Source organism: Ochotona curzoniae, unplaced genomic scaffold (assembly GCF_017591425.1).
Source record: "Ochotona curzoniae isolate NIBS_2020 unplaced genomic scaffold, NIBS_Ocur_1.0 contig_1014, whole genome shotgun sequence".
Classification (NCBI taxonomy): Eukaryota; Metazoa; Chordata; class Mammalia; order Lagomorpha; family Ochotonidae; genus Ochotona; species Ochotona curzoniae.
Window position 1 is genome coordinate 4,423,942 of NW_024464920.1, and position 27,983 is coordinate 4,451,924.

At 45.5% G+C, this 27,983-nt stretch overlaps 1 protein-coding gene across 19 annotated transcripts; it reads left to right on the forward strand.

The window, feature by feature from the left end:
- Positions 1-565: 565 nt before the first annotated feature.
- Positions 566-27,979, forward strand: PCBP2 (poly(rC) binding protein 2). 19 transcript variants are annotated; one of them, XM_040979597.1, is made up of 15 exons: positions 566-741; positions 7,914-8,054; positions 8,620-8,643; positions 8,736-8,768; positions 9,381-9,497; positions 12,699-12,830; positions 13,638-13,766; positions 14,681-14,767; positions 16,464-16,556; positions 17,679-17,720; positions 18,892-18,964; positions 19,473-19,511; positions 20,417-20,472; positions 22,025-22,194; positions 24,397-27,102. In XM_040979597.1, exons 2-15 carry the CDS (start codon positions 7,986-7,988, stop codon positions 24,746-24,748), a joined length of 1,416 nt encoding a protein of 471 aa, XP_040835531.1. In that variant the 5' UTR covers positions 566-741; positions 7,914-7,985; the 3' UTR covers positions 24,749-27,102. The 19 variants fall into 19 exon arrangements, with proteins under 19 accessions (XP_040835531.1, XP_040835643.1, XP_040835634.1 ...); XM_040979709.1 differs by lacking the exons at positions 566-741; positions 24,397-27,102 and adding exons at positions 5,613-5,875; positions 27,570-27,979 and having other exon boundaries at positions 7,935-8,054; positions 14,693-14,767; positions 20,420-20,472; XM_040979700.1 differs by lacking the exons at positions 566-741; positions 24,397-27,102 and adding exons at positions 5,789-5,875; positions 27,570-27,979 and having other exon boundaries at positions 14,693-14,767.
- The last annotated feature ends 4 nt before the right edge of the window (positions 27,980-27,983 follow it).

Here is a 27,983-nt window from a genome sequence, read left to right on the forward strand (position 1 = left end):
CTCAAGACCAAGCTGTAAAGTAATTGTGGTAGGAATGTGTTAGTGACTGATATGCACCATCTATTGAGAACCTTTTTCTAGCCAGGCGCCAGGTGCCAGGCACCAGGTGGTTAACATCCTAGCCTCAGGTGAAACAAATGGCAGAGTTATCTTTGGAAACACCCACTTGACCATGACGTCAAAAGTCTGAGCCAGAGTTTGACTGATTTTGTATAAGTAAAGCGGACAGCTTTTGTGCGTGGTCCATTATGATGATGAAGAGTTACTAGTGGTCCGTCTCTTTCTTTCTCTTTCTTTGCGCCTCATCCACGAACCCTTCCCGAGTTCCGAACTCAGCTGGAGCTGGACTCCGGCAGTGGGTGGTGGTTTAACTCAGTCTCCATGCTGACCCCAATGGATTCCATTTCTCTCTGCAAGCAACCTGCTCCCACTTTGTTTTTCCCTGATTGTAGAGATGATTTCATGGGTACACATTCATTTTCATGCCAGGTGTCAGGGGGAAAAAGTGACCCTTCTCCATTTTTTTTTTTTTTTAACACAGCTTCCATGCAGCTGAACTATTTCCCAGTTGTCTGCAATGCCCCCAACTTGGGCTGAAGTTGGGAGCTAGGAACTCTGTTCAGATCGCCCATCTGGGTGGTAGCAGCACAGTCATGTAGGCCACCACCTGCTGCATCTCAGAATCTGCAGTAACAGGAAGCTGGATTCAGGAACCCCAGGCAGGCATTAACCCCCTCCCAGGTGAGTATCCTAACAGTGAGCCTCGGCCCAGCCTCAGCTAAATCGGTTCCTGTGTTGCCTTTGTATTTTTTTTTTTTTTTTTTACTTTTACTTTTATTGGAAAGTCTGATATGCAGAAAGGAGGAGAGATAGAGAGGAAGATCTTCCATCCCACGATTCACTCCCCAAGTGGCCGCAAGGGCTGGAGCTGAGCCAATCCGAATCCAGGAGCCAGGAGTCTCCTCCGGGTCTCCCACATGGGTGCAGGGCCCCAAAGCTTAGGGCTGTCCTCGACTGCTTTCCCAGGCCACAAGCAGGGAACTGGATGGGAAGCAGGGCCTACGGGATTAGAACTGGTGCCCATATGGGATCCTGGCACATTCAAGGTGATGACTTTAACTACTGTGCTATTGGGCCAGGTCCATGCTTTGTATTTTTTTTTTTAATGACTGATTTATTTTTATTAGAAAAGTAGATTTTACAAAGAGGAGAGGAAGAGAGAAAAAGATCTTCTATCTATTGGATCAATCCTCAACTGGCTTTCATGGCTGGAGCCAATCCAAAGCCAGAAGAGCTAGGAGCTTCTTCTGGGTCTCTCATGCAGGCTTTGGGCTGTCTTCCACTGCTCTCCCAGGCCACAGGCAGGGAGCTGGATGGGAAGTGGAGCAGCCAGGACACAAACTGGCAGCCATATGGGATGCTGACGCTGTATTGCAGAGGATTAGGTAGTTGAGTCATCACAGCAGCCCCATTTTTTTTAAAGGATTTATTTATTTGAAATACAGGGGTGGGGGCTGACATCTCACTCACTTGATAGCTTGTTCCTGAAATACCTGCAGAAGCTGGGGTTGGACCAGCCCAGGGCTGGTCGGGAATTTAGTGTGGATGTCCCAGGGTGTTGGTTGGGATTTAACTAGCTTTTTTTTTTTTTTAATAGCAGTTATTTGTTCATTTATTTATTTTATTTTTAAAAAAGATTTATTTTATTTTTTATTGGAAAGGCGGATATACAGAGAGGAGAGACAGAGAGGAAGATTTTCTGTCCATTGATTCACTCCCCAAGTGACCCCAATGGCCAGTGCTGCACCAATCTGAAGCCAGGAGCCCAGAGCTTCTTCCAGGTCTCCCACGTGGGTGCAGGGTCCCAAAGCTTTGGGCAACCTCGACTGCTTTCCCAGGCCACAAGCAGGGAGCTGGATGGGAAGTGGAGCTCCTGGGATTAGAACCGGCGCCCATATGAGGGATCCTGGCGCCTTCAAGGCGAGGACCCTAACTATCACGCTATGGCGCTGGGCCCTGTTAATTTATTTGAAGGTCAGTTACAGAAAGAGAGATAGAGAGAGAGAGAGAGCTTTCATCTGCTGATTACTCCCCAAATGTCTACAAAGGCTGGGGCTATGCCAAGCCAAAGCCAGGAGCCAGGAGCTTCTTCTGGGTCTCCTACATGGTTGCAGGGTCCCAAGCTGTCTCCACTGCTTTCCCAGGCATATTAACAGGAAGCCTGATGGGAGATGGTGCAGCTGGGGCTGGAACTGGTACTTTTATGGAAATTAGGCCCTGCAAGCAGGAGTTGTACCAACCAGGTCACAGCACTAGCCCCCTGGGATTTAACAACTTCTCCTCCTGGTGCTTCTGGGGTCTGCATTTGTCAGAATCTGCAATCAGAAGCCAGTGCTGAGTATTTAATCCAGAGATTCAGATGTGTGACATGGGTGTTCCCAGCAGTGTCTCAACTGCCATGCTGGACAGCTGTCCCCTATCCATGTAAGGGAGCCATTTCTCTTTAGGTGACTCTCTCTTCCTGTCCTGATTGGGGCTGTTGAACAAGACTTGACTGATGTCAATGGCCGAAACAGCTGCCCAAAGGACCTGGACAAGGCTTAATACTCACGCAGGATGGGTACTTGCTTTTCATTTCCTTATTTTATCTTACTTCCTGCTAGAGTATCTCTCTGATCTTTTTTTTTTTTTAAGATTTTTTTTTTTTTTTTTAATTGGAAAGACTGATCAAATTGGCAGAGAGAAGGATCTGAAAACCAGGATGGGGTGCAGGACTGGCTGGGTCTGACCACATCTGCAACCAGAGGGGGAAAAAAAAAAGACACAGAGGAAGATCTTCATCCATCCATGGGTTCACTCCCCAAATGGCCGGAATGGATGGAGCTGAGCCAATCCAAAGCCAGGAGCTTCTGCTGGGTTTCTCACACAGGTGCAGGGTTTGAATGTTTTGGGCCATCCTTTACTGCTTTCCTAGATCACAAACAGACAGCTGGATGGGAATTGAGCATCTGGGACAGGAACTGGCATTCATATGGGATCCCGGCACTTGCAAGGTCAGGATTAGACAGTTGAGTCATTGAGCTGGGCCCATTCTGATTTTTGTTTGTTTTTGTTTTGTTCTGTTTTTTTAAACTTTAATGCAGGGATTAACTTTCTTCCACAGCAGGTTAAACCGCTGTTTTGGAACACTTGCCTGCAATGATCACAGGCCAGTCCTGGCTATGTCCTTTGAGATCCAGCCTCCTGGGAGCCAGTAGGTAGTACCTGTAGTGCTCTTGGGCTCTTAAAGCCATGCGGGATGGAGGTCATCGCCTTGTTTTGGCCTGGTCTGGTCCTTGCTGCTTTGGGCATTTGGAAAGGAACCAGTAGATGGAGAATTCTTCTCTCTGTTGCTCTCAAGGTCAACATTAACAAAAAGGTTTTAATGTGGAAATTTCCAGATACATACATGGAGAGGCAAATTAGTTTCATGACCTGTATCCCCTCACGTAGCTTCAATAATTACAATGCCTGTCTTGTTCCAATCTGTATTGTTTTGAATTGTTAATGGGAATTTGCAAAGTTGAACAAACAGTGCAACAATACGGCTGTCACCTACTCAACAGTGTTCATACTTTGCCATATTTGCCTTATCAATGTTCCCACGTGAACCAATCGAAAGCTTGTTGTAGGGCCCGGCGGCGTGGCCTAGCGGCTAAAGTCCTCGCCTCGAACGTGCCGGAATCCCATATGGTTGCCGGTTCTAATCCCAGCAGCTCCACTTCCCTTCCAGCTCCCTGCTTGTGGCCTGGGAAAGCAGCCGAGGATGGCCCAATGCTTTGGGACCCTGCACCTATGTGGGAGACCTGGAAGAAGTTCCTGGATCCTGGCTTTGGATCGGCATAGCGTCGGCTGTTCCACTCACTTGGGGAGTGAATCATCGGACGGAAGATCTTCCTCTCTGTCTCTCCTCCTCTCTGTATATCTGACTTTCCAATAAATAAATAAATCTTTAAAAAAAAAAAAGCTTGTTGTATGCAGCGTGACCTTGACACTTTTCTATTTTTGTAAGACTTATTTGAAAGTCAGAGTTATACAGAGAAGGGAAGAAAGAGAGAGGGAAAGAGATTTTCTGTCTCCTGGTTTATTCTTGAAATGGCTGTAATGGTTTGGCCAGGGTGGAAGCCAGGAGTGTCCCTAAATCTCCCAGGTGGGTGCTGGGGCCAAGCACTTTGGCCGTTTCCTGTTGCTTCCCAGGCACATTAGCAGAGAGCAGCATTGGAAGTGGAGCAGGCGAGGTTTCAACCTGTGCCCTAACGAGATGCAGGTGTCAGAGGCAGCAGCTTTCCCTACTTTGCCACAGCAGCAGCCCCAATCTTTAGCCTTAACTATTACATCATACATCTCCGAAAAAGTGTTTTTCTGTGTAATGATAATTCCATTATCACATTTTTGAATCTTTTCAGTTGTTCCCAAAGTATATGATATAGCCTGCCCCTCCGCACTACAACGAGGATGCAAGCAAGATTTACACATTATATTTGGATTACTGCCTTAAGACTTTTTCTTAAGTATGTTAAATTGATCTCTGCAGAGACTGGGCTACTTGTCATGTGGGCTGTTGCACATGTTGAATTTGTAGAATTTTTCCTAGTATTGGTATTTAATTTGTTCCTTTAGTCCATATAGATTTTCTCTAAGTTACTTGATTAGATCAAGGTTAAGCACTTTTGACAAGAATACTTAATAGATGATGTGTACTTCTTGCAGAAGCCAATCAACGACCACACAACTGCTTTATTTTGCAAAGTTTTACCACGTACTTAGGGAAGGTGCTGTCTGCCAGGACTCTCCATTTAATTAATTAATTAATTTATTTTTGGTCTTAATGTATGTTTTGGAAGTAACTTGTGAGGTGAGATTTGACGCCACAATACCCTATTCCCTTACAGCCCTTTTCTTGAAATTTTAATGATGGATGACACTCTGATACTTGCCTGAATTAATATTTTATTCCGGGTTGCAGAATGATGATTTTCTCACTCTTTGCTTCTACATTTAGTAAAGTGAACTCTTTTTAAAAGGAGCTTTTGCTTGTTGATTTCAATTAAAGTTAAATCTCAGATCTTCCAATCACTACATTTTCAGTTAGGAGTTGGTGTATGAGTCACCTCAGATGTAAAAAGTTACCTCCTTTTTTCTGATTATTCTTTCTCGGAGTGTAGGAGTGCAGACAGCTGGGTTTTCTTCCCATCTCGGCAGTTCCCCCCTCCCCCCCGCGCCCCTCATCCGTTTCTGCTGCTCTGTGCTTAAATCCCAACGCTGCTGCCAGCTCTCCTCAGTGCGCTTAGCTGTGCTTCGCAGTAGGACCGCTAGGGAGCGAACGAGCCCTCTTCGCTCCCCCCACCTCTTACGCTGCCGCTCTATCACCCCTCTCCGCCGTTCGCTCTCAGTCACTCTCTCGCTGGTGCCGACCGGGCCTCAGGAGCCGCTCTAGGCTGTCGGGAGGCCGCCCGCCTTTGCGTGGGGAAGGTGTGGACGACGCCTTCGCCTCGCCGGTCCCCGGGGCGGTTAGTGCTTCCGGGGTCGGAGGGTGCGCGGGGTTGAAAGCGGGCCGCTCCGCCCCGTCCCCCTCCCAGACCAGCAGAGGCAGCCGCCGGAGCAGCCGCAGCCTGCGCCCTCTCCCGCCCGCCCGCCCGCCCTCCGCCGCCCTCACCCGCCCCGGGGTCTCTGTCCCCCTTCCTCCTCCTCCTCCACCCCCCCCTCCTCCGCCCGCCCGCGGGGCCCCCCTCGCCTTCCCGCCCGCCCCTATTGTTCCGCCCCCGGCCTCCCGCCCTTCCCCTTCCCGCCCGCTCCCCTTTTTTTTCCCCCCCTGAGTCTCGCCTCGCGCCTGCAGGTAAGCTTCTTTTAGGAAAAAAAAAAATTTTTTTTTTTCTTCTCGTCTGTGTGTCCCCCCCCCCACCCGCCCCGCCTTGGTGGTAGCTCGTCCGGGGCCCGTGGGCTCCGCGGGGAGCGCCGCCTCCCTCGGTCGCGGCCCCGGCCGGCCGTTCACGCGAGGCCCTGGCTCCGGCGCGGCCTAGTAGGCCTCGCGCGCCGGCCGGCCCCCTCCCCCCGGGCCCGGGCCGGCGGCGGCTGCGCAGGCGGCGGGGGGCGCGCGGCGGGGCGGGGGGCCCGGGGCTCGGGGGGCCGCGGGCTTCGGGGGGCCGGCGCCCCGCGGCTCGGGCGCTGCTGGCGCAGCCACGCGAGGAGGCGCCGCGGCCGGGCCCCTCCCCCGGGGGCGCAGCGCCCCCCCACGACCGCGCCGTTCATTAGGAGCGTTATTTATTTATTTATTTTTCTGTGTTTTTTTTTTTTTTTCCGCTCGTGGGTAGGAGGAGGGGGAGGGTTTAAAAAAATTTTTTTTTTTTTTCTTAAAGCGGGAGAATGCTTGGATGAGCGAGGGGCGGGGTGGGTGCTGCGGAGTTCCGTGTCGGGCTCCCCACTTGGCCAGGGGCTCGGGGACGTTGTCTCGGGGTAATGACGCCCTGAAGTCGAGCGGGCTATTTATAGAAGGGGCTGCTGGCGTGCGGGATGAGCCGCTGGATGCGGGGCTGGGCTGGCTGACCTAGTCTCCGGCGGCCATGGCGCGCCGTCAGAAATGCAGCTGGGTGCCTTGCCTCGAGTTCATGCAAGACTTGAGGTGTTTTCCATGCCCCTCCCCAGCTGGCATCGTGGGGAGCGGTGTTTGTAAAAGTGCTGCGGCTGTCGGAAGGAGGGTCATTCACAGCCTGACATTGCCTCTACACCGATCCCCGTTTTTTTTTTTTTTTTTTTTTTAAATGTGAGTGAAAAAATGTTGAATTCTGGGATTTTGCCAGCAATTAACTATAGGCTGAAAATAGAGAATGATGTGCTGTGGGGATGGCTGCACTTACATAATCACGCGTAATCGCACTCTGAAGTAGCCAGGGGACAAGTTTGCCATCAGTTCTGAAAATACTTCGGATGTGGGCTTCGTATTTCAGCAAAGCAAAGTCAAGTCAGTGACTGGTTTTGTGAAACGAGAGGGTGAGAGGAGGGTCACCGTGGCGTTCTGAGGAGATGGGTGTTTAAAATATCATTGGAAGTCAATTAGTGGAAGCTGGGAGTGTTTTTTTTTTTTTTTTTTAATTTGGATTAAGTGAGCTAAGCAGGGATTGAAGACAAAAGCAAAACTAAAATCAGGGGAAGGACCTTCTTGGACAGTGAAAGTGTTATTGTTGTGGCTTCAGTTTTAAGCAATGCCAAGTTTGTTTTCTGGGAGAAATTTGAGACTTCGCAGAACAGACTTGAATAAGTGCTGTGAGAAGAGGGCTCCTGTCATCCCCAGGGATGTGGAACCCCACCTGCATGGAACACGCCTCGGTAAAGCCTTTTTCAATGAGGTGGTTGACCTACATCTTAATACAATCTATTGGTATGTTCATCTGTTAGAATTAGAAATTTGTAGTACGAGATATGTGTATTGTAGAAATTGCTTTGACAGAGTCGATGCGTTTTTTCTCTATAGTGTTTTAGGTGAAGTGTTACCCAGTAGGAAAACAAATCATCTGCTGTGATTGTGTTTGTATTGGGATTTGTCCTTGTAATTTCCAGGTATTTTCTCAATTTTCAACTTAACTGTTCTGAGGGAGATTGCTGCACGTTTAGCAGTTTCCTTAGAACTCTGGTCTGTGGGAAGAATTCTCATCCCGCGAGTCAGCAGAAACCCTATCACTGTTCAGCACAAATTGGGAAGTCACCTTCTGTGTCGGGTAACAGGTCTGAGCTGTAAATGTTACCGTCAGGCTGGTGTGTATGCAACGCTAATGGGATGTCATTTAAGGGAAATAATTAGAGACATTGATAATAGTGACAATAATTTAAGAGAATGATTTCCTTATTGTCCTCTGACTGTGGTCATGGTTGCTTTTCAGTTTGGCCTTCACCCCCACCAGTGACCAAAGACTTGACCACTCGAAGTCCAGCTCCCAAGAACGTTGCTCGACATGGACACCGGTGTGATTGAAGGTGGATTAAATGTCACTCTCACTATTCGGCTACTTATGCATGGCAAGGTAGGCACCAGCTTGGGAAATTAGGTCATAGTAACTGCTGAGGGAGGGGCGGGGAAGAGCTGACATGCATCTTGGAGCTCAGCAGATTAGCACTGTGGGGCGCCTGGCTTCAGCACTCTTCTGACTGTGGATATGTGTTTGGTGGGAAAATGGACAGACTTGACTAGGAAGCTTCACTGAGCAGGAAAGGCTTAGCAGAGCTAGGGCCAAAGAATATCTCCTGACTGGATGGTGTGGGTTTATTTCTGATGGACTTTGTTGCAGTTCAGTTTACAAGCGTTTTACTGTGCCCAATTAATTACTGGAACCTTGTAGCAGGAAGACATTTTGGTATTTTCAGAAGCAATTTATAGTGAATGCAAATACAACAGTCACTTTTGCATTTTTCCCCCAAAACTTTTGGTAGCTTCCCAAATTATAAGATAAATAATTATTTGCTTTTTCAGTAAGTCCTTTTTCCATTCCTTGAGGGTGGTACGATCGGTTAGCTGGACAGTAAGAGAAATTCCTTTTCATAATTAACATTTCTGAGCTTCATCATTAATGCTTGTTTCCTTCATTGTAGGAAGTTGGCAGTATCATCGGAAAGGTAAGACGATTTCATTTCAACTCTAATTAGTGTTTTACTCAGTGTTGGTTGAAGTAGCAGCTGGAATTCATGCATGGCTTTTCCTCTTACAGAAAGGAGAATCTGTTAAGAAGATGCGCGAGGAGGTAAGTTATAAGAGGACATTGGGATTGTAGACTTTGAGAATTGAAAATTTTCTTTAATAACTTAATTTGGAGGTGAAGAAAAGGAGAGGCAGATATTCCATTCACTGGTTCATTCCCCAGAAGGCCATAACGGCTGCTGGGGCTGGACCAAGGTGAAGCCAGGAGCTGCTCCTGGGTGTTTTGGGTAGAGAGTGCCTAAGCGCTTGGGCCACCGTCTGCTGCTTTTCCCAGGCTGTTAGCAGGGGAGCGAGCGCAGAAGAGGAGCAGCTCCGACACAAGCTTATGTCCATACGAAATGCCAGCTTGACCTGCTACATCAAAGTGCTGTTAGAACAACTGGAAGGCCTCAGTAGGAGGAACCTGTGTATACATTTTTTTCTGGCTTGGTTGTTTATATTAGCAAATAGTATTTTAGGAAATGATTCTGACAAGCTTCAAAATTCAGGTAACTTGTAGATTTTGTTTGAAGACAGACATGAAAGTTTGAAATGTTGCTGACTTTGCCTCATGTCAGGATTGGTTGTGTAGGCAGATTTCTTGCCCGTGTTATTTGGGAGGGACTGTTTGTCCTGCGTGTGCTGAGCTCTTTCGCATTTTGATTCTCTTATCCAGAGCGGTGCACGGATCAACATCTCAGAGGGGAATTGTCCTGAGAGAATTATCACTTTGGCTGGACCCACTAATGCCATCTTCAAAGCCTTTGCTATGATCATTGACAAACTGGAAGAGGTTTGTTGACATGCCCCTCCCCCATTTTCAATTTTTGATGATTCCCATCTGCTGGCTCAGTTCTCAGATGCTACTGATGGCCATGGTGACGTTAGAGCTGGAGGCTGGGAAGGTAGTCCACAAGTCTCCTGTGGATGCCAGGAAGTGAAAGTAGGCAGCTACAGCTGGGAATTGGGTCCACAGATGCTGCTGTGGGGCACAAGCTAAATCTCCAGTATGTAGTAATGTTTAAGTGCTTACAAGTAGCTATTTGTTTTTGTTTTTAGTTTACCTAATAGTGATTAAAATCCAGTTGTGTTTACTCCTCACATGCCAAATTGATAGCTTGAGCCAGGATTAGGCCGAGGCCGATTAGGCCGAGGCCGCAGGAATCCTCGGGTCCAATTTGAATCTCCCATGTGGGTTTCAGGGAGCTAACTACTAAGGCCATCACCTGCCTGCTGCCCCCAGGATGTGCACTCCAGTGCAGTGGGAAGTGTTTAGTGCAGTAGGAAGCCTGTTTGTTTATTTATTTATTTTATATTGGAAAGGCAGATTTACAGAACAAGTGTCTGTGATTTCATTCCCCAAGTGGCTAGAAGAGCTGGATCTGAGCCAACTTGAAGGCAGGAGCCAGAAGCTTATTCCGGGTCCTCCTTGTGGGTGCACTGTTTCAAGGCTTTTTGGGCCGTCCTCGACTGCTTTCCCAGGCCACAAGCAGGGAGCTGGATGTGGGAGTAGAGGAACTGGGGCATGAACCAGCATTCATGTGGATCCTGGCACCTGCAAGGCGAAGCTTGAGCCACTCAGCTGTTGTGTTGGGTGCTTGTCTGAAGATTTTGCTGGCCATCCTTCAGACTGAATAACCATTGTGGTTCTGTGTTTAGCTTCTAGCTCCTGCTGCTGCAGTAATGCAGCTAATTGTGCAATTGATACCAGTAAGGGGAGGGCTGCTTACTTGGTGGTTGGTACTTAATGGTGCCTGAAATCTTATCCTTGTGAAGATCAGGAATGTTATCTTTGGAACCATAGGACCATGTCTGTCCAAAGTGTACTATTCGTTTTTTTTTAAAGATTTATTTTTATCGTAAAATCAGGTATACAGGGAAGATCTTCTGTCTGATGATTGACTCCCCAAGTGACCGCAACAGCCAATGCTGTGCCGATCTGAAGCCAGGAACCTCTTTGAGGTCTCCTATTTATGCAGAGTACCAAGGCTTTGGGCCGTCCTCAACTGCTTTCCCAGGCCACAGGCAGAAAACTGGATGGGAAAGCGGGGCTGCCGGGATTAGAACTGGCGCCCATATAGGATCCCAGCAATTTCAAGGCAAGGATTTTAGCCGCTAGGCCACCGTGCTGGGCCTGAAAATGTACTATTCATGAACAGACCTTTTTCCAGGGCTTAGGCTTAAGCAGTTTTCAGGTTTTTATTCATGGAGATTAGACTGAGTGTTATTTATACCACTTAATCTTCAGAAAGCTTAACCAGGTTAAAACCTTGACTTTTGTTGTTGCATTTTTTTAGGGAAAATATGTGTTTTGAACCACTAGTATTTCATTTCCAGTCTAGTTTTTTTTTTTAAGATTTGTTTTTATTAGAAAGGTAGATATACAGAGAGGATGAGGTCTCTCCATCTTCTGGTTCACTCTCCAAGTGACTATAATGACTGGAGCTAAGCTGGTCTGACTCCGGGAGCAAGGAACTTTTTTCTGAGTCTTCCAAGTGGGTACAGGTTCCCATGGCTTTGGGCTGTCGTAGGCTCCTTTCCCAGGCCAGAAGTAGGGAGCTGGAAGGGAAGTGGAGCTGCCAGGATACGAACCAGTGCATGCAAGGTGAGGATTTAGCCACTGGGCTCTATAGCTTTCCTTAAAGATTTGTTTACTTGAATTAGTAGCACTGCTATCCATTGGTTCACTCCCCAAATGGCTACAACAGCCTTTATGGGGGCCAGGCTGAAGCCCTCTACCTGGTACTCCTTTCAGGTCTCCTGTGTGGGTTGCTTGTTGGAGTGGTATAAGTGTTCTGAGCCTAAATTGCGTTTACCTAGCATAAAAATTTACAGCAGTGTTTCTAGAGTGATGTTTTGGTTTCTAACTTTAGTTTTATGAGGACAGAGTTGATTTGGATTGAAATGTTTCGCTTTTTAAGATTATATATTTGAGGGCCCGGCGCGGTGGCGCAGTGGTTTAAGGTCCTTGCCTTGCACGCCCGGGATCCCATATGGGTGCCGGTTCTAATCCCGGCAGCCCCGTTTCCCATCCAGCTCCCTGCTTGTGGCCCGGGAAAACAGTCAAGGACGGCCCAAAGCTTTGGGACCCTGCACCTGCGTGGGAGACCCAGAAGAGGCTCCTGGCTTCGGATCCGCATAGCATCGGCCGTTGTGCTCACTTGGGGAGTGAATCATCGGACGGAAAATCTTCCTCTCTGTCTCTCCTCTCTGTATATCCACCTTTCCAATAAAAAAAATAAAAACTTTTTTAAAAAAAATTATATATTTGAAAGTTAACAGATCCTTGTAACCACTGATTCACTGTATAGCTGCAGTGGGTAAGGCTGGGCCAGGCTGAAGCCAGGAGATTAGAACTCCATTTGGAGGTCTTGGATAGCAGGTACCCAAGCACTGGCCATCTTTTACTGCTTTCCCAAGCACATTAGCAAGAAACTGGATTGGAAGTGGAGCAGCTGCTACTTAAACTGGTATTCCTGGGATCCCCCTGTTGCAGGATGTCTAATCTGTTATAACTTGATGCTCTTCACTGAGTATGTGGTTCTTTTTAAAGTTTTTATTTCATTTGAAAGAGTGATGGAGAGATCTTCTATCTGCTGGTTCACTCTCAAAATGGCCACAATGACAGGAGCCAGGCCAGTCGGAAGCCAGCAGTTTTCTTCCAGGTCTGCCACACGCGTACAGAGTTCTAAGCACTTACGCCATTTTCCTCTGTCCTCCCAGGCCATTAGTAGGTAGCTGGATTGAAAGCGTATATATAAGGGGCTATGTTATCCCAGTATGGGATACTATTGCCACAGGTGGAGGTCTAACTGTTGGCCTGGGGTGGTTGGCCCTGTGCTTAACACTTGACAAATGACTTGTTCTATTTGTCAGATTGCTATAGCAGACAGAACTGCCCTAGGCAGAAGCTGGAAGCTTTGTCCCTATCCCCCAAGTTGAGTGTGTTTCCAGGGTTCTGTTCAAGCCTTTCTGGTGTTCTTGCTTGTTGCAGGACATCAGCAGCTCTATGACCAACAGCACAGCTGCCAGCAGACCTCCGGTTACCCTGAGGCTCGTGGTTCCTGCAAGTCAGTGTGGCTCTCTCATTGGAAAGGGTGGTTGCAAGATCAAGGAAATACGAGAGGTTGGTGACTTGTTTGGAAATGTTAACTAGCTTCCAAGTGTGGCTCTACTAGATTTTGGGACAGCTTGGTAGTTTGTTTTTTAAACACAATTCATAGGTTTGAGTAACATCAGAATATGAAAATGTAATATCCAGTTACTGCATGTGACGTGTCCCAGGTTATTCTCCCCCTTCAGTTCTTCAGTTTTAATAACTTTATTAGGCTGACATGATTATTTTTCATGTGTAGAAGAGATTACAGTATAGTAGCAGTATTTTTGACCGAATTTCATAGCGAAGAGAAAATTAGAAGAAATATTGAAGTAGTAGTTATAGTTATATTTTCTAAATAATGGGAGTTACAGTGACTTAAGAAAAATTTAAACTTGGTTTGGGAGGAAATTGGATGGCTCCTGAAGCCACTCTGGTGTCTTGGGAAGTGCACAGTACATGTCATGCAAGGTGAAATCTTGGTTTTGTTAGCTGATGTACTGGCTGCACATTTTAATGGGCGCCTGACAGTGGCTTTCATTAAAATATTTGTTCAATAAGAATGAAAGGGTTAGTGATACTTATGAAGTTTGGTTCTCATAGAAGCAGTTAACAGAGGGATCGAGGGGCCTTTTTTCTTGAGCAGATTAAATTTACCCTTTTATTTAAGCTTTTTGTTTTATTATTTAAAGCTTAATTTTTCAATGCCTGATTTAACTTTGGTTAAACTGTCTAGGACAAGGAGAGTCTGAAGGGAAGATGGGAAGTGGGATAAGCATCCCTGGCACTTGGTATGAATTGTTTTTCTCTAATTTGAAATTTGTTTTTATCCCAAAGAGTACAGGGGCTCAGGTGCAGGTGGCAGGGGACATGCTCCCCAACTCAACTGAGCGCGCCATCACTATTGCTGGCATTCCTCAGTCCATCATTGAGTGTGTTAAACAGATCTGCGTGGTCATGTTGGAGGTAAGCCCTCAGGCTCATGCTGAGAGTGGGGGGCGGGTGTTACTGGGGACAGAGGAACTAATCTATATTTAGTAAGACTAGAATTAGGTGAAGCTGTTAGAAGTCTGGGGGTGGGGAAAGAGGTTCCCTGAGTTCATATTTTTCTTCCCCTAGCTTTGACTTTGTCTCTGAGTAAAAATAGAAACTGCTAAGCAGCGGTGCTCTTTTGACTCACAACAGTTCTAGTTGAGCTGGATACGAGAAGATTGGCTATCTGGATTTAGACTGGGTGGCCAAAAAAGCATTTAGATTCTTGAGAAATTATTTTATCTTTTGGATAGCATTCTTTTTCATTACAGCATGATTTAATCAAAGTGGCGTAGGTAAAATAGAATCTTGGCTGGTATTTCTAATGAATTAGGTCCTGATGATAGAAAAAGAATAGCAAAATTAGGGGAAAGTTTCTCTTTAGAACAGTTGTATGGAGTTGGTCCTGTAATGGTTTGGAAATAGTTTCCAATTAGAATTTAGGAAAATCTTGACCAGATCTTTCAGTTATTTTTATATAACTAATATGTTCACGTTGTTTGGGTATGTTATTTCTAGTTTTGTCTTTTTGTTCTCTATTCAGGCTAAGGTGGTAGAGCCTCAAAATTAGCAACTGAGTATGAATTTTGGGTGTACATAAGGTGTTCTGTGTTGGACAGGTTTATCTGAAAATGTGGAAGTAGTTTCTGAGCTGATTACAGGGGTATCCTCCCTCATGAGTGCTAGCGTGAGCTGTATAGGTAATGGGAGGTTAGATTGAGCCCAGGAGTGCGCCATAGATGAGAGGATGGAAATAGTGGTTTTTAATTTAACTGACCTGTGTGAGCTAAAGCCACACAGCTGAAGCAGCTTTGAAACCTTATCTCTTTTTGTTTTTTTCCCTTCTGACTCTCTCCCAGTCCCCCCCGAAGGGCGTGACCATCCCGTACCGGCCCAAGCCGTCCAGTTCTCCGGTCATCTTTGCAGGTGGTCAGGTAAGAGAATTATTTTCTTGTGGGCTGGAGTGAACAAAAATAATTTGAAATGTCAACGTTGCCAGCAGCACAACCAAGCCACGCTGCATGCTTGCTGAAATCTACTCTGGCCATAGTTTGATTGCTTTTAGTTTTATTTTTTGTACTAGAGAAAGCTATGAATGCCAAGCCCTTACTTAATTTTTAGCAGGCAATGGAAGTTTTGTAGGCACTCGGAAGATGTAATCGATTTGGTAATTTAAGGTGGGTTGAATGGAGAAAGTTAAATTGCCTCGCAGTCACTACTTCTGTTCTTACCCCATCCACCCTTTAAACATTTAGGGTGATGTTTAGAGGTCCAGATAAAGGTAGCAGAGAATTGGACCTCTGCATTAAATGGATGGTGGCCTCTAAATAGGGGATCCTTGAGTGTCCTACAAACTTCCCCTCCCCCTCTACCTCCCCTCCCCTACCCCTTCACTCCCAACCTCCAGTGTGGTGTTCCCTGGGCTCTTGGCCTCATAAACCCTGGTGTGAAGCCTTGTGATGTAACAGATCAGCTGGGGTACAGATTCAGTGTGGAAGAGGAGGAGAGCATGTTGGGTTGTGGTGCTTGTGACCTTTGACATTAGAACACCAAAGCACCCTGTGGCCCATATTCCTTCTCCGTCAGTTGGAGCTCTTGATCTTGGGCATGTGCTTATTCTGAAGTTAGATTTCAATGGCAAGAACCTTGATCAGCACTATGGCAGTTTTATGTTTTGTTGGTAAATATTTGAGGAGTAGGTAGAACAGCTTCTGGTTGGTGACTGCCTAACTGAACAAGTGCCTTGCTCACAGTGCCTGTTCCCCCCTGGGGCTGGCCTGTTAGAAGCGTATTCAGTAAATTCTTTGTATTTTATCTCAGAACCATTTAGAAGGGAAACATAAACCTGGAGTCCATCTCATTCATGTTATTGAGTTGGAGCAAGTTTCAAGGGGGTCTTAGTTAAGTAGTTCTGGGAGCTTAAAACTAATCGCTTGACATTTTTAGCCTGAAGAGTTGACTGCCTTTGGTCAGGGGGCCTGTACACAGCTTTGGGTAGTCGGGGTCTGCAGAGGTCAGGGACAGAGCAGCCAGGAGGGTTAGCTGTAGGAGTCCCTGTCCCACTGGAACTCCGCATTCCTGCTCTTCTGGATTCTCCCACTCCACTGTGGAGTGCTAGGTGACAGCAGTTCTGCCTTCCCTCCCGTCTCTTCCCCGTCCCACCGTTCAAACCTGTCTGCTTCCCTGTCCTACCTCCCTCTCTATTCAGTTGATTGCCCTTTGAAAGCTTGTAGCTTTTGAGGAGCCCTGTGGGTTATTCCCAGGGGCCAATTTAAATACATTAGTGGATGCTGTGTCCACAGACGGACATGTGTATCTTTTGTGCCTTTGTGGCAAAATGGGCTCTGTAGGGGCTTGAATTAATCCTACCCACACTGACAGGAGCATCAATCCTGTGGCCCCTTCTTTTGATTCTTACTGTAAATAGCCCATTTGTGTTGTGTGAAATCTGCCACTAGGTAACTTTTTTTTTTAATTCACTGATTGCAGCTCGTTTCAAATTGTGTTGTGAGCTCCTTTCTAAGGAAAAAGAAAAAAAACAATAAACAACTTTTTTTGTGTGAATTTCATGCTGGTGACAAGGTGCCGGATTGACAGCCCTGGAGACTGAAATCCTCTATTTATCCACAGGACAGGTACAGCACAGGCAGCGACAGTGCGAGCTTTCCCCACACCACCCCGTCCATGTGCCTCAACCCTGACCTGGAGGGACCACCTCTAGAGGTGAGAGGGGATGTTCAGTCTCCAAGGCTCACTCAATCCTTCCGCCTCAGACGAGACTGCCAACACATGGGGGGCCAGTGGCGCTGGTGATTTTTGTGCTGTGGACAACCACCTGTCCACGGGGACCTGGACTGACCCCCCCACCTCATTTCACACTGGCCGCGTAGCCCACCAGATGGTAACACCAACTTTTTTTGATTTTTTTTTTGATTTTTTTTTTTTTTTTTTTTGATTTTTTTGTTGTTGTTGTTCAGCCCTCTTCTCCCTCTCCCATTTCTCCCACCCCATTTTCACCTTCCTCTCACCCACACCTGGGTATACTTTTGGGGGTACTGTGATGTGAGAAGCTTCACGTCTTGTTAACCAGCCACTCCTTCCCTCCACTCCCTTCCTGGTCCCTTTTCCTTTCCTCTTTGTAACCCACCCCATTGCCCTAAAAGACCCAGCTCCCTTTTTGGGAGGTTATGGTGGTGGGAGGATGGCATCATGGGAGTTGCAAGTTCCTTTTATGGAGGGGAGGTGGTAGAAAGCAGGATGTAGAGCAGGGATTTTGGGTGAGTGTGTGCGCATGTGTCCGTGTGCATAGGCATCTGTGATCCCTAGTGTTAGGGACCAGCCAGCATCCATTGGCTTAAAATCTTCAGGCAGATGTAGAGAAAAGAATAGAGGAAAAGGGAATTGTCTGAAAACATTTGATAAAAGAAAAAGAAAAAAATAGGTGGTATAGGTTTGACATCACCATGATTGGGATTTGGGTTGGGGTGGTGAGGGACTGAGTGTTTACCCTGGAGGGTGTGTAGAGAGGGGATCAGGGCTTGGTCAGTTGGCATTGTTTAATCTCACTTCCCACGCTTTTATTAAGAAGCAGGCAAGTTTATTTTTGTTTTTGATTGCAGGGAACCTGGCTACCTTTATATGATCCCTAGAATAAAGTCATTGCAGGGCTCAAAGAAACCCGACTTGGGTCTGACTGTATCTGTGAGATTCCACGTATTGCCGCTATCTAGTTCTCTAGTTCAACTCTGGCTTCCTGGCTAATTGAAGTCCCACCCCCACCCCCACCCTCACTGAGTGGCTGTCCGTGATTGGTTTTTAATAGGAACTGTTTTCCTCCTTTTGTAGGCTTATACCATTCAAGGACAGTATGCCATTCCACAGCCAGATGTAAGTTTTGTTTTCACTTCTTGTTTTGAAAAGCTTCCTCTCCCATCCAAAATTGTCTCACTCCTTTCTTCTAAGTTGCCAGAAGTGAGTTGGGTCGTAAATGTTTACAATATTAAATTGTTCTCTTCACAAAGTGAATCCCATACTTTGACCCTTAAATAATAAATCTTTAAGCAGGGAATATTAACTGTTTTGACTTTTAATCCTGGAAATGATAATCCAGCAGCTGGTCAGCTTCAACTTTCCCTGTGTATCAGATCACTCTGCATAAAGAGAATTGTGCTGTGTGTACTGACATTTGTTGTCTTGACACAGTTGAAATTACAGTGGACTGTGCTTCCCTACAGTCTTCTCTTGGTTGGGGGGAAGTGGGAGGTTGGTTGTATTTGTCCTTGGATCCACCTTAATCTGAGGTGAAAATTTAAAAAGCATTTGGAGGGAGGGAGGGAAGAAGGGCTTTATTTGGGAGGGATAGGGAACTGAAAATTTGGGAATTGTTTGAATTCAGTAAAACATTCTTTTTCCTTAAATATTCAAAAGTGCTGATGTTTAGGCTTTAAGGACACTTCTGACATTACATTGAGCAGTTGAGTTGGCTGGCTGTTAGCAGTATCCCCCAGAGGGAGAGGTAGACTAAAGTAGTAATGATTTTAAAATAGGATAGTTAACATAGGTGAGGGGAAAATAGGAGTAGAAGTCAGTGGTGGTAATGGGGGCTCATCCCAGTTTGGTTTCTTCTCTGCTCCCTGCAGTTTCCCTGCCCCCTCATCTCCTTCTGTCTTCCCAGTATTGATAGAACCCTGCATGGTGTGTTTCCCCTAGCACCACTGCACAGTTTGTTTACCTACCCTGTCTGTGCTTGTCCCTGGGGCAATGTTGTGCAATGGCTGCAAACACCTTCATTAAAAAGCCCACAAGGGGATGGTTGTTGGGCGGGTGCTGTTGCTTTTCTGGTCACACACCGAAAATTCATTCATTCTCCTACACTGACAGTACTCTTTCCTTTCATATTCTGCCCCATCCCCAGGTCTGTAATGTAAGCCTCATCCCAACCTTGTGTTGTAGTTTTCAGTAGTAGAATTAACTTTGGGGATCCAGAGCTCTGAGTACTTAGATCTGAATGTGTTTAAGCTTTGTTATTCTAATGCCAACTTCTATTTCCTCCTTGCAGTTGACCAAGCTGCACCAGTTGGCAATGCAACAATCCCATTTTCCCATGACGCATGGCAACACCGGATTCAGTGGTATGGATACCTCAGTGTTTATTTCTATACGGTATAGTTCAAGGCAGAGGCCAGTCCCAAGGTCTCAGCTTGACATCTATTTAAAACAAACTTCATTACTCAGCTTCCTGCTGTTTTAAACTTGGCCTTTCTATGGCTAGACCCAAGGAGGTAATGTGTTTGTTGATGTGCTTTTTATTTGGGTTGAGTTAATCTAAAAGAAAATAAGACCCTGGAAGGTTTTGGGGTAAGGTCTGGGGATGCTTGTCAGGTAAAGGGAAGGCTGTTATTTCTTCTAACCCGTCCTGATTGCTGCCCCCTTGATCTGATCAGCACCCTCTTCTCCCCACTAGCTATTCAGATGGGTAGAGACAATCCATTTGTGCCAAATTGTGTAGTGTTTTTGGTTTTGTTTGTTTTATTTTGGTTTTTTTGGGCTTTTTGTTTTGTTTTGTTTTGTATAAGGAATAACTTGTCCGATAGGGCTAGGATGAGACCACCAAACTCATTTTCACTTGTATCTTAACAGGCATTGAATCCAGCTCTCCAGAGGTGAAAGGCTATTGGGGTAATGATTAAAAAAAAAATCTGTAGTATTCTACTGTTATATTAATAAACTTGTGGGAGTCTTGTTTCACTGCCCATGAACCATACCAGAAACACACATGGCAGAGAGGAGCTGAGAGAGCTAAGGGGTGGGCCTGGTGCCCCTGAGGGTCCCTTGATGGATCTGGCCAATCCCCTTCAAAAAAAAATGCAGCTGAGAGCAAGATGAAGTTTGAGGGCTAGCTAGCTGACCTGGCCTTCCAGGTGTCACTGTAGCTGAATTAATAGTGTTTACTCATGGGTTTTTTTTTTTTCTTTTTCTTTAAAAAAACATAAAAACCAGAAAAGATTGTCAAGTAAAAAGATAGGGAATAAATCTGGAGAAACAAGCTCCCCTCACCTGACTGCCATTTCATTTTGACCTGTAAGTCTAGGTTAGGGGTTAGGTGGATAGGGGTGGAGGATGTTAATCTGATACAACTCTTCATGTGTGCCAAAAGTCCATGGTACCAATAGGAGGCATGATATGACACTGGTGCTAGTGAGCATCAGGTGAGAAAATTGGAATACAACAGCCGGAAATCCTAAGTAGAAAAGGAGTAGGACAGAATGGCTTGATGGATAGATTTTGGTTTTGTCTGAGGATACCACATTTCCTTGCCCCTTGCTTCCACTCCCTACCCCCAATATGCTGGGCTTTGCAGGAAATGGCATGAAATCAACTCTTCTGAGTGTACAGAAGGACCTTTCCAGCAATATTCTACTCCCCTCTCCCCTCTTTCCTCTTTGAGACTTCCAAGTTAGTGATGAATCCCAACAGCCAATGCTTGGTTTCCAGTTAATTCCTTCTGTTAGTGAAATGTGCTAATCAGTGGGGGTGTTAGAGTGCTGTGCATTTGAACTGCCTTGCTCTCTTCTGTCTTTCAGCAGGTCTGGATGCATCTGCTCAAACTACTTCTCATGAACTCACCATTCCAAATGATGTAAGTGTGGCAGTTGAAATGCATATAATGAAAGTAAAATAATTTGATTTTTAAGACTAGAAATTCATTCAGTAATTCCCTGCTATTTAAAAGGTCTAAGGAAGCTTTTTCTTCTTTCTGTCGAATTCCTGTTTCCTTATATGCAATGATCCATCAGTTTTTAATCAACAGGGTAGTTTTTTTCCTTTTTTTTTTTTTAGCAACATTTAAAAAAAATTTTTTTTAAAGATTTGCTTTTATTGCAAAGTCAGATATACAGAGAGGAGGAGAGACGGAGAAAAAGAGCTTCCATCTGATGGTTCACTCCCCAAGTGGCTGCAACGGCTGGAGCTGATCCAATCTGAAGCCAGGAGCCAGGAGCTTCTTCCAGGTCTCCCATGCAGAGTCCCACAGCTTTGGGCTGTCCTCAACTGCTTTCCCAGGCTATACGCAGGGAGCTGGATGGGAAGCAGGGCCGCTGGTATTAGAACCAGCAACCCTGTGGGATCCTAGTGCATTCAAGGCGAGGACTTTAACCAGTATGCTACTGGGCTGGGCCTGTTTCTCTTTTTTTTTTTTTTTCCTTTGTTAAAGTCAGATATACAAAGTTAAAGATCTTCCATTTGATGATTCAGTCTCCAAGTGGCTGCAGTAGCCGGAGCTTCTTCTGGGTCTCCCATGTGGGTGCAGGGTCCTAGTGAGTAGGGCTGTCCTCAACTGCTTTCCCACGCCACAAGCAGGGAGCTGGATGGAAATTATTATTCTTGGGATCCCGATGCGTGCAAGGTGAGGACTTTAACTACTAGGATACTGCACCAGGGTCAACCTGGTAGTTTTTAAGCATGTATGGCTTTTTTTGTTTAAGATTTATTTATTTTTATTGGAAAGGCAGATACACAGAGAGGAAGATCTTCCACCTGTTAGTTCTCTCCATAAGTGGCCACAGTGCCCAGAGCTGAGCCGGTCTAGAGCCAGGAGCTTCTTTGGGATCTCCCACACCAGTGCAAGGTCCCAAGGCTTTGGGCCATCCTCAATTGCTTTCCCAGGCCACAGGCAGGGAGCTGGTTGGGATTGGAACGGCTGGGATATGAACTGACACTCATGGGATCCTGATGCATGCGAGGTGTTGGCGCCCACACATATGGCTCTTTACATTGAGAATTATGAATAATCAATTCAATGCTTCAGTCTCAGGTCAGGTGTTCAGTAATCCCTTATGACTTGTAGTATTGCCAATTACAAATAGGACCCAGTTTTGCCTTTTACAATGGCAAAAATTCTTTGAATTTGCAGAATTTGGAAATGAGGGGACCAGTTGGCAATTCCCAGGCTAGTTGAATTTTAAGCGAAGAGCAATAATGAAGAACTAATTCTGTTAGCTTAGAGTTGACTGATCTGTGCTGCCTATGTACAAGAGTATAATGTAATCTACAACTCAAGATTTTTTTTTTTAATCGGGCAGATACTGGGTAAGGTGCAGGTGAAAGTTTTTATTGCCATGTTCTTCAATTCAAGCTGTAGTTAAAGGGATAGGATGGAAGTTCTTAATTTGGTTTTATTTTTTCTCCTTAAGTTGATTGGCTGCATAATCGGGCGTCAAGGCGCTAAAATCAATGAGATCCGTCAGATGTCTGGGGCGCAGATCAAAATTGCGAACCCAGTAGAAGGATCTACTGACAGGCAGGTTACCATCACCGGATCTGCTGCCAGCATTAGCCTGGCTCAGTATCTAATCAATGTCAGGTAAGTTTGCCCTATGTTTTATCTTATTAATGCCCACACAGTAATGTATGTGTTGGGGAATGTTGCAATGTTTTCATCTAGTGTAGCAGGGAAGTTACCAGATTGTGATAAATTTGCATGGGGAGGGGAAGCATGAATTGTTTGGGTTTTATTTATTAGCTGGGAAGTGGTGAGGGTAGTATATATTTTGACTGGTAGGCAGAGCACCTAGGCTGACAAACATGATCCTGGCCTCTTGTCCATGTCATGTAGACCAATATTTCTATCACCGAATTTAGATAATAGACCAGTGTGACATCAAGGCAGTTACATGAAAGCAGAGGGTTACAAATGCATGCTGTTGTTCAGAGCTTGTGGGCGAAAGGAGGCAGGGTTTTCAGCAGAAATACTAAGAGTTGTTGTCTGTTTTCAGCAGTCTTCATCTGTTACAACTTCTTAAGGTTTTGTTCAGATACCCAAAAGTACCTCCAGTCAGGACATCCTGGAGCGTGTTTGTATTTCTTGCTTTCTTAGCTTAAAGGCACATTCACCATTTTAAACCAGTGTTAGCAGCGTTTTTCCCAAGGGACTAACTAGTTTTTGATCCTTTTTATGAGGAGCATGTCTAATTCTCACCTTTTTCATGAAGTATTTGTTCTCTTAAGCATAAAAGATGAGGTCCCAGATGTAGTGCAAGGGAGAATTCTTGAGTATGATTGAGGCTTATGTTGTCATGCTGGTGTTCACTGTGTTTTTCTTGTAGTTTATAATCCTTCATTTAGGAGCATGGCCTGCAGTAGTGGTTCTGTCTTGCATCATAACACTTTCCTTCCTTGGAAGGCTACCAGTCTTGGTATAGAAAGATGTTTTTTTTCTGTGCCTGGTCTGTCCTTAACATCTGAGAATTGCTGTTGATTGTAGTATATAGCAAGTTGGTGCACAGAGGCTGTCTGCAGAGGTGTGCCGCTTGTCTTAGGGTGTCCTGGAAAAGGCTTGGGAAGTTCTTCTGCTTTGGGTAGGCTGACCCTGAGTGTTGTGACATGGCCTGCCCCTGGGTCGCAGTGATAGGCTTGGGTTAGTTCTTTCTGTATCATTCTCATTGAATGGCTGGCAGGCTTTCATGATGTGAGGATTTGGGTCCAATTTGGGGGCAGGGTGTGGGATGAGAGGTTTTTATATGAAGGAAGAACTGTATGTATGGAAAAGCTTACTCTGTCACCTTGAACCCAGTTCACCTGCAAACTTTTTATTAATACCAGGCAGAAAGGATTTTACTACTTTTGTTAATGAGTTCTGAACATTGCTGCTTTGTGACTATGGAGTTTTTTGCTGACACAATCGGTTTGCTTCTGTTCATTCCTTTGTGAGTTACAGGACAGGGTAGTCACAGTGGAGTCCCAGAGGAGAGCCTCTTTGATGTGTTGCCGTCAGGGTTAGACCGGCCCCAGCATAGGCATTGGTGAGGTGCCCATCCTCACTGTCTCTTGCATCAAGCTAGAGAGTAGAAGCAGTATCATTTTTGCTTTCAAACATGTCTTGGTAATGCTTGAGTTTCTCTTCCAGTTCTGTAAAGTTCATGTTGGAACTGTGGTCAGAGATGCAGAGCCATTTGTCCTCCCACCTTGCTTTGGAACAGCTTTGGTAGTTTTTACTAACACTGGTGCTCTGCATTTTTTCTTTGCCTTCTGTCTTCTGCCTCTTCCCATCATAGCTGTATATTGGGTTGTTTGCTGAGGAGATGTAGGTATACCTAAATGTTTAAACTACATACAGGGGAATAAAATTCTGGTGATTGACATTCAAAGCTCTGCCAGGTAATTGGTTTAGTTCATTTTTCTTTGGAATGATAAACTGACATTTGATTATGTGAAACATTTCTTTGATTTAGGGGTTAGATAATATTTCTACCTGAAGTCATTGTTTGTGACTTCCGGATTGGGTTATTAATATCAGATACATGGATGTGTAATATCCGCTGTGATTGCTTAGTCAGCTTTTTCTTCAGTGTAGCCTTTTTCAGTGGTAAAGATGGTCAGCTATGTGGATTTAGAGGGTGGGATACAAGCTAATACAAACAGCTTATCAGTTACTAGGTCTTCCTAATTGGCAGCCAGAGGAGCTTACTAATAAAACTGAAGCGGTTTTTGTCCTGTACTTTTTCCCTTTTGTGGTCTTCCCTTCCACCCACCCTTTTTTTTTTGTTCCTTTTTTCCTCTGTTACAGTTTAGAAAACGCTAAACCCTCCTCCCAGGCAGCCTCCGTCACGATCCCTGATCACCTCAGCATCAACCTCTCTCAACCCTCCACCCCTTCTTCTTCTTCTTCCTCCTCCACCACCACCCCCTCGCTCGCCACAGCGGGGACCTCCGACGCACCCTCCAGCCTCCCCAACCCTCTTCCGACCGCCCCTTGTGTCTCCAGTCTGCTTGGCATGAAACCCATCCCTCTCCTGGCTCTAAATGTTGTGTCTGCTGCTAAGGGTACCGGGGCTTCAGCTGCCACCACCACCACCTCTGCGGTGCCATGTGTAACTAACAAACTGAAAGGCGAAAAACAGAGATTCTCCCCCTACTGATTGCGTATCTTGAGGTACCTCCTCAAGTGTTTTCTTGGTTCATTTTTATTTCCTTTGTTAACATTGGTGAGAACCCAAATATTGTGAGCTTGTGATCATTTCCTTTTTACTACTTGGGGTAGGGTGGGGTGGGGTGGGGAAAACTGGGAGGGGGTGGGGGACAGTGGTAACCTTTGTCTAGGTTAGGCCGGTTCCGCTGAGTGCCTGTTTCAGAGGCTGACTTGTTGAATTCTTTATCTATAGAGCCACAGTTCTTGCTCTTCTTTCCCAATTCTGTTGTGGGTTTTTTATTTGTTTTTGTAGCTTTATTCTGCTTTGGAATATAACAATGTGTTAGGCTCTGTGTTAATGAATAAAAGCTTCTCCGTTAAACCCCCTCCTTTTTAAAAAAAAGTTATTTAATGGTTAAGCTATCAATAGGCCTTGGTCATATTTGTGTTTCTAGCTGTAATAAAGTTGCCACACTAAGAACCTTAGTTCACCGTGTGCTGTGAAGGGTAAAAGGGGTGGGAACTTGTGGCTGCTCACTGTAGGGAGTCTGTACACCTGGCTGGGGCCTGTTTGTATCCCTGGTTAATTTTTAGAATTCTTTGTCAGTCAGTATTCCCACCAAAAGCACTGGCCTTGGCAGTGGAGCTTGAGGGGCCTTCCTAATTGGCAGGAAGCGTCAATACAGAACAGCTTCTCTTGGTTCCCTCATTTTGTCAGCAGCAGCAGCCGAGCTACAGATACAGCCCTGCTGCTGTGTGCTCTGGGGAGTGATTACTGTGAGGAGTTTGTCCAAGGTGCACAGACACATGAATTCACTTCACCTAGAATGGTGGGGTAAGGTTTGATCAATTGGATGGGCAGATTTTGTCTCCATTCCTCCAAGTTCAGAAGTTAATGAAGGCTGAGAGAGCATCTGAAACCAGCTATAAATGATCAACTGAATTCCTTTAACTTCCTACCTCCTCCTGCCTTCCCTTCTCTGCGCCAATATTGGAATGAGTAAGAAATCACGTTTTTAGATTTAAGAGGAACTTTAGGGATCAGCTAATCAGTAACTCATCAGTTCACACTTAAGAGGTAAACTCCCCAAGAGAGGTTGAAGTTGTAGATCACAGAAATGCCTAAATGAGTGCTTTGCTTCTGCTTACCTCCCTGAATGAAACCTTATTTTCTTCCCCTACTATGGGAATGGGTCTCTAGAAATTGACACATGGAATGCCAAAGGTTGTTGATCTTCCCCTGTCCAACGGGGTGTTGAAAGCCTCCTACACTTAGCAAGGCATGTGGAGATTTTTTTCCTTGACCGAGCTTCCCACATTCCATCCCCTTCCTGTTAAAGCTAACTGCCTGTGCATCTCCCCTGTGTCATCTCTGGGATTGTGGTTCTTCCACACCACACACCAAATGGGGCCTTCATGTGGTACATGCCCCAGGCTGCATGAACCTGAAGGGGGTGGGTCTCCCTGTCCTGCTTAGGAGTTTAATTCCTCTTTTGCCATGCGGACCCTCCCTTGGTAGTCTCCTTCCTAGTTAGGACTTAATCATGCTGATACCATCTCCCCCCAGGGACCTGGTTTTTATTTATCTAATTCTTGATTGGAAGGCCTCTTAACCTAATGAATATTCTCTAAAGAAGGATTGCTGGGAAGGAATCCAGATGTTTAAGGGGCTGCTACATCACCACTTTCAAAGGTACTTGGTGTTAATTTTTTTAAAGCTTAGAGCTCCCTCATGTGGTCCTTCTGTCCTAGAGCTCCCTGACATTTTGGTTCGCTTCTCCCCTCTCCTTCCTCACCCTACGTCACAGTCTGGGGGCAAGAGTGCTTCTTACCTTTTGGATGAGCTCTTGATTCTTTTGGATTCTAGGCAAAGATAGTACCCAGCAATTCCTTTCTTTGACTATTTCCATTTCCACAGAACCCTTTCATTTAGGCCCCACTGTATCTTCCCCGAGATTATTCTATTTTTAAGGTTGGAGGCAAGAGTCTACCTCATTTTTAAGATCTAAATATTTACCTTCATGCAGTGATGGAGAAAATTTTTAAAAATAAGTCTGTATTTCAAAAACTTTCATTTTCTGGCCCTAGGCTTTTGGCTACTTGGGTCGGCGTTTGGATTTTCATTGTTCACAGGATGCAGATGGTGGACTGTGCTCTTTTGGCCAGATAGAACAAATAGGTTACAGTGGTCAGTTTAAAATCATTATGAAGTGATGTACACATTACAAAGTGTAGCTGCCTACCTGATGTATTGGAAAGTATTCTGCATGCCCAGGTACCTTTCCCTCAAAGCCCCAAATTTGATTCATGGGCCTCAGATACATATCTGAACCAGAAAGACATCAACAAAATGAGCCAGGGAATTACCCTGCCACCTTAAGTCCTGAATGGTAGTGTTAACACTGTATAATCAGGTCCTTTTAACATCCATTCTACAGCCTCTTCATTCATAGTGGTAGCCTTGATGCTGATAGAGGCAGCCAGAGCTAGTTTAAAGGCTTCTTAGGATTGGTTCAGCACTCACCCCTTGAGACTGAAGGGAAAGATGCACTCGGCAGTGATGAAACACGGGATCTGTGTATCCTAATATTTCAGAGGGTGCTAGTAGTGAGCGACATTTTCAGATTAATATCTCCCACAAAAGCTCAAAGAACATAGAGGCAGTTTGTAACCCAGGCAGTATTTCCCTCCATTCTGAGGGAATGTAGCAAACCGTCACACTGGACAGCACAGCGGGATGTGTGTATGCTCTGCGTCACCAGCCAGGCTGAGTCTGAGGTGTAGTGGGCACTGGGAAAACTAACTTTGAGTTCTTTGTTTCTGTGTTACAGGCTTTCCTCGGAGACGGGTGGCATGGGGAGCAGCTAGAACAATGCAGATTCATCCATAATCCCTTTCTGCTGTTCACCACCACCCATGATCCATCTGTGTAGTTTCTGAACAGTCAGCGATTCCAGGTTTTAAATAGTTTGTAAATTTTCAGTTTCTACACACTTTATCATCCACTCGTGATTTTTTAATTAAAGCGTTTTAATTCCTTTCTCTGTTCAGCTGTTAATGCTGAGATCCATATTTAGTTTTATAAGCTCCCCCCCCTTTTTTTTTTGGCTCATGAATTTTTCTGTTTGTCATGGAAATGTAAGAGTGGAATATTAATACATTTCAGTTTAGTTCTGTAATGTCAGGAATTTTTCAAAAAAAATTAAAAGATGGACTGGAGCTTTTCCTTTGTGAATAGAAACTGG

Coding starts and splice junctions, on each gene's coding strand:
- PCBP2 (XM_040979597.1), top strand. CDS start 7,986: ATGGACACCGGTGTGATTGAAGGTGGATTAAATGTCACTCTCACTATT. Junction 13,767..14,680: donor TCTGCGTGGTCATGTTGGAG/GTAAGCCCTCAG, acceptor TTTTCCCTTCTG/ACTCTCTCCCAGTCCCCCCC. Junction 18,965..19,472: donor TGGCAACACCGGATTCAGTG/GTATGGATACCT, acceptor GTATCTTAACAG/GCATTGAATCCAGCTCTCCA.